Source organism: Sander lucioperca, chromosome 22, assembly GCF_008315115.2.
Source record: "Sander lucioperca isolate FBNREF2018 chromosome 22, SLUC_FBN_1.2, whole genome shotgun sequence".
Lineage (NCBI taxonomy): Eukaryota > Metazoa > Chordata > Actinopteri > Perciformes > Percidae > Sander > Sander lucioperca.
The window spans coordinates 21669299-21675298 of record NC_050194.1 but is presented as its reverse complement, the minus strand read 5'-3'; the positions used below and the strand labels follow the sequence as shown (position 1 = coordinate 21675298).

Here is a 6000-nt window from a genome sequence, read left to right as displayed (position 1 = left end):
TTTAAGGACCATGTAATCATTTAAAAAAACATTACGTCACTGACTGAAGACTCCTGCCAGTTGAATTGTAAGAGAACAAAAACAAATGTTGAGTAACTACCTACAGCTTTTACACACAAATAAATACATAAATTGGACATTTAAAGTGCCCAGAAACTCAGGAGGAAGCTATAGTCTTTGGAGGTGTGAAAGACACCTTTAACATTAGGGGAAAATAGTTTCTAGTCCTTCTTCTTTTTGTGTGTGAACAGGTAAACCAGTCCAGGCACAAGCACCATGACAATCTGAGGTACTATGACGAATTTGACAAAGAACAGGCCATAGAAGAGTCCTTGTGGTCGGACTGGGAGCGGCAGACGATTGACGTGGTACAGTCCCATGGACGAAATGGCCAGAGACAAAGCCCGTGGAGCCCAAGGCAGAGAATATCCACCAGGCTTCCAATACTGGGCCAGCCCCAAACCCAGAAGGGCCCCGCAGTCTCGAGTCAGAGATGAGAATGGGGCTGAATCCAAACGAACCCACTCTGCACGGCTGCACCATTTCTTAGCCAAGGTAATAGACCTGTGGAATAGATAGAATATGTCCAGTCTAGGAAAGAAAGATTTACTTCACCTCACAGAGCTTATTACACAGTGAACAGACTCACCAATACACATAAATGTAATAAAAAAGACTAACCAGGAGAGGTCGATTCCCAGCTGCTGCAGTCCAGCATGCAGCATCAGAGTACCGAGCAGCAGCCCGATGCTGAAGCTAAAGAAGAACAGCAGGGGGCGTCCTTCTGGTACTCTGCGGCTCAGAACCATCCCCAGAATGAAACCTGACAAAAGAAAGTCAATCAGTTCAAATTTGCAGTGAAAGCTATACTGTATTGCTTAACCTCTGGGGTAGCAAAGGGTAGAACACAAATGCTATGAAATTGTATTGCTAACACAATATATTCTGTGACACAATATACATTTTTTTCACCCGACAGAGATTTTTCTATACTGTTTATACGGTAGTTAACATCTCTGAGTCTATTAGGCTACAGTGGAAATTGTTGCAAATCAATTAACTAGAGTTTTTATAGTAATTTTGAATGAATATGATTTTTGCATCAGTGTGAAGAAGTAGTTAAATTCAATAGTTTAGCATAAAACAGCCAATACTGTCCAGTTGTTTTACCCATTTATGATTTTCCAGAGAATGTACTATATACAGTATATATGTATCAATATTTTTTAATGTAAAATGATATGTACAGAGATAGAGGATTAAATCCATATAGCCTACCCACACTCCATGTTTTAGCTTGTGCATGAAACTGTTGGTCAGACCTGTAATGGAGCCAGCGATGACCTGGTGAGGGAAATGGGCGAGGATAAAGATCCTGGAGATTCCAACTGCCACCAGCATCACCACATAGAGCAGGTAGGGAGCAGCTGATAACACCACACTGGAGCCACAGAGAAAGAGGTATTCATTCAAAAATAGCTCTGATATCCTTCAATTTCTTGCATTTTCAAAGCCAAAACAGCATATTTGTTTATTTGAAATGGGCATACCTGTGAGTGCGTAAGTACAGAGATGACCCCAGTGAGGACACCACGACCCACCAGACTGCTGCCGTCACCATCGCATGTCCCGATGGACTCCCTGAGAGACGGACGTTAGCTTTACAGCTGACTGTGCAATGAATTAAGTGTACTGTCTATGACTGATGCATGTTATATTTTTCTTTGAGGACTTCTCACCTGGGCCGGTTTCACAGGTGGAGGAAAACTGGTGCACATTGGGTTGCTTGTTGACGAACAGACCTGATTCACCTATCCACCAGAAAGGCCTTTCTCCAAACAGCATCCTGGGAAACGTACATTTATGTATTGGTCATAAATGTACATGGTGTTACCTACTGTACCAGATTGTGTAACAGCATGACTTTAGGTAGCGTTTATACTCTGGATATTAAATCTACTTCTGTTTGTCCTAACATTGTTTGTACAACAATCATTTAATACTCATTTCCCTTTCAGTTTCTACTGCCCTATTCACCTTTATCCCATATTTCTGACCAAGATTTTATAATTTTATGGTGTATAATTTCTAAAATATTATCCTCACAATTCTTAATTCTCTTTTAGCCAATTTATCAGCAACCTTGTTTCCATCTACTGCCATTTGTGCTGGTGGTATTCAACAAAATATACATCTATTCCCAGTTTTAGAAGAAGAAGGTTTCTCAAACCGTTTTGAGAACTGTGCATTTCAGCTGTGACATTCTAGTTTTATTCTGATTGTTTTAACCTTGCCTATCCATTGTAGACTAATGTGTGGTGTGGTGTGTGTGTGTGTGTGTGTGTGTGTGTGTGTGTGTGTGTGTGTGTGTGTGTGTGTGTGTGCAGATAATCTATTGGATATTTTTGGGAGGTTTTAACAATGCCTAACACATTAACTATTTAGGTCCCTGGATCCATCTGTAAACATCTGTAAATAATTATGATAGCTATGCTTAATATGCTGTTGTCATAAGTAACCAATGTTATCAATATTTAATGTTATATTACCCCTGAGAAAATCAAATACCACTGCTAATTACCGTTACTAGACTGTCCTTTATATAAAAGGTTCCGCTTTTATCGGTTTCACCTCGGACAGTACACACGGTGGGACTGCATTTTCTATAGAAGCTGCAACGTCAACAGAATAAAATATAAATTTCTTTCTAACTTCATTGTTGTGAATAAAATATGAAAAATAAAAGACTACAGTTGTCGTTGAATGCCAACAGCAAACTTTAACTTCGTGCTAACATGTTAGAGATAACTAAAAGTTAGCTACACATTAAAAAGAATGTTTAAAACATGATGCTGGCTGCTTCTTTTAGCCTTACCATTTAAACACCAAGTTTAACCACTCCGATATAGCTGCTACCCAAAGCACCGCAACTCCAGCTCGTTTGCTGATGAAATATGTGAAAGGAAAGACGAGCAGGAAAGCTGCTTTGGGGTCTCCAATGTGAGTGACAATTAGCCACATTTTTTCTTGACTTATCGTCCTCTGCTGGAGACTTTCAGCCATCCAGATACCTTGGGTGTAAACGGCCTCCATGACTGCGTCCTCTCCCAATACTATAACGTTACTTGGATGTGGATGCAAAAATCAAACTGCAATCCTGATTACAGAGTAAAAGAGAATCTTTGCTGATTATTTTGTAGTTCAGGAAGTGCTGCAGCATGCAGTATGGAAGCCTATTTCTGCCAATGTGATGAAAAAAGCTGATCAGCTAAAAAAGAAGATCTGGTAAATAATTATAATGAGAAACTTTTCAAAATAATGAGTTAGTATTTATCTCAAAATAATGACTTAGCATATTTTGATACAGCCTCTCATTATTAGAGATAATATTATTTTGAGACAAAGTCATTATGTGTGAGATACTATGTTGTTATTTTGAGCTACTAAGGCTATGTTCACACTTGGCGTCTTTTTTGACAAGAAAAAGTTGACTAGGGTGCTTTTGTAATAAAGAAAAAAGCTGGCAGCGTTTTGGTTCCAAAAAGCAGCCAAGAGCGTCTTTTGTTGCTATAACAACAGCCACTGCTAGAGTAGGCTATGCAAGAGCGCTATGTGGAGCGGTGCTAATGCTAACGTTAGATAAAACAAAACGGTGAAGCGAGCTAGAGAAAGAACAGAGCAGTTCTACTAGCATTAGATAAAACAAAGTGAGTTCCTCCAACCGTCATTCCCTGTACAGGAAGCACCTGGTGACGGTCATATCATATAACTCGCTGTGCTCCGACTCCATTTTTTCTTGTTATGAAAACAACAGGTCAGAAAAGTTGAACTTTTTTCAACTTAAAAAAGACCCTCTGAGCTGCAGAAAAAAAACGTTGGCGTGGCGTTTAAAAAAACACTCAGGACTTTTTCGAAAACACGGTTTATTCCATAGGATTATTATGTAAAACAGACGCTGGCAGCTTAAAAAAAGACGCCAAGTGAACATAGCCTAATTGTCATTGTTTTTTTGTTTTGAAATACTAAGTCATTATTTTGAGTTACTATCTCATATACTTTTTTTAAAGTTTCTTTTTTTTCATCACATTTGCAGGAAGGGGCTTCCATACTGCTAGCAGTACCGTCAGATCTCCGGTAGGCCACATTTTTTTTCCTAGGATGGCGAAGGCATGACCCGCCCTACTCTTCCTCTGATTGGCTAGTACTCGTTGCCTTCTCTAGTTGTGTTGGTTAGGTTTAGGAAAGAGGAGTGGTTAGGGTTAGCTGGCAAAAAAATACTCGACTCTTGGTAGGGAGAGTACTTGGAATGGAGAGCAGTTGAATCAATGGGAGACAAAGCCACAACTTTGTACTTCGATGAATGGAATTATAGGCTATTTACATTTCATCTACAATTAAAACATTTAGTAGACTATATATATATATATATATATATATATATATATATATATATATATATATATATATATAATGATAAAGCATGATGTTAAATAGATTAAATAGTAAATATAGATCGTCGTATTAGAAAAAATGACCATAACCTGACATACTTTTTTTTTTTTTACTTAATTTAAAAAAAACCACGTGCATTAACATTATGTAAGCTACACACACAAAAAACTCTACTGTCCATACCAGAGGTATGCATACACAAAGATATATATATATATAAAGGTCATATAAATTCAAATCAATATATCCATGACAAATGTATCAAACACAAAAATAGTCTTAATTGCCTTCCTTATTTTTAAGGTATCTTAGTGTTAAAATATTGATACAGTTCTTAATAAAAAAAATGTCTGGTTTGGAGTCCACTCATTACTTATTCTGAATGTGGAGTTGCCCAAATAATAAAATTAGATTAGAATGTCCTGTAATTGAATTGTTTGTTTTCCTTCCTATACGATGTTGAACATCAACCCAAAATATTCTAGTATGCATACAGTGATAAAATAAATGTCAGATTGTTTCTTCTTCTAGTTCACAGAAAGTGCAATAATATTCAATATCAAGTCTTAATCTCTTTAATGTATTTTTTGCTGAATATATTTTATGCAAGATTTTCAACAAAACCTCTATTTGTTATATTAAGACAGAATTTGTCTCCAACCATCCACATTTCCTGCTAATTCATTCTCCATAAAGCGAAACCCAAAATAATCTTCCTTAGGGCAGAGTTTCAGCTTGTGTAATTCCTGATGTAAATAGTTGAGCATTTATTCTTGGTAATGTCAACTCCTCCCAGGAATATGCCTATACCACTATTACATAGATTTCAATAAAACTTTGATTACTAAACCTCTAAAAAGCTGCAGCAGATTAAAGTGGCTATATGTAACTTTCAGTTTGTGTTGATTCTAGCGGCCGCTTTGGACAAAAGCGGTAGTGTTTTTTAGAGCCCGACCGATATATCGGCGGGCCGATATTAGGCATTTTCCAAACTATCGGTATCCGCATTTATAATGGCCGATAAATGAATATTTAAAAAATAAAATAAAAACGGACGAAACACCCTCCAACCATGTTCTGAGTGTTGGCGTTGTGTAGTTTGTCCACCAGAGGGCGCTCTACAACCTCCCTGTTGGCAACACACGTGTTTAACCCTTTAAGTTTCATTTCAAGTTTGTATTTTTATACATTTTATTTATCAGAACTTTAATATATTTTGATGTTCCTCTGTTCTGTTGTGACAATAAAACATACAAGTTTATTTTTAAACTGCATTATCATATTATTTTAGTGAGGACTCATAAATAACTACAAATAACTAATGTTAGGGAAATCTGTTTATGTTTTGTTATGCGTTTCTGGATTTAAAAAATATATATATCGGCCGATATATAGAATTTTAAATCATCAAATATTTGTATCAATATCGGCCTTAAAAATCCTTTATCGGTCGGGCTCTAGTGTTTTTACCACACACCTGCTGTTGTGCGGGGAAAAATCAGACTGGGCAAAGGCATTGATAGAAACTATATAAAAATAGCGTCCTTT

General features: G+C 37.0%; 1 protein-coding gene across 1 annotated transcript; it reads right to left on the bottom strand.

Moving 5' to 3' along the window:
* On the bottom strand, positions 1-3250 carry g6pc3 (glucose 6 phosphatase, catalytic, 3). The gene is made up of 6 exons (XM_031315887.2): positions 2876-3250; positions 1740-1846; positions 1551-1641; positions 1323-1441; positions 682-823; positions 1-564 (listed from the first exon to the last, which is right to left on the bottom strand). The coding sequence occupies exons 1-6, from the start codon at positions 3091-3093 to the stop codon at positions 222-224; spliced, it is 1020 nt and encodes a 339-aa protein (XP_031171747.1). The 5' UTR covers positions 3094-3250; the 3' UTR covers positions 1-221.
* Positions 3251-6000: the final 2750 nt, after the last annotated feature.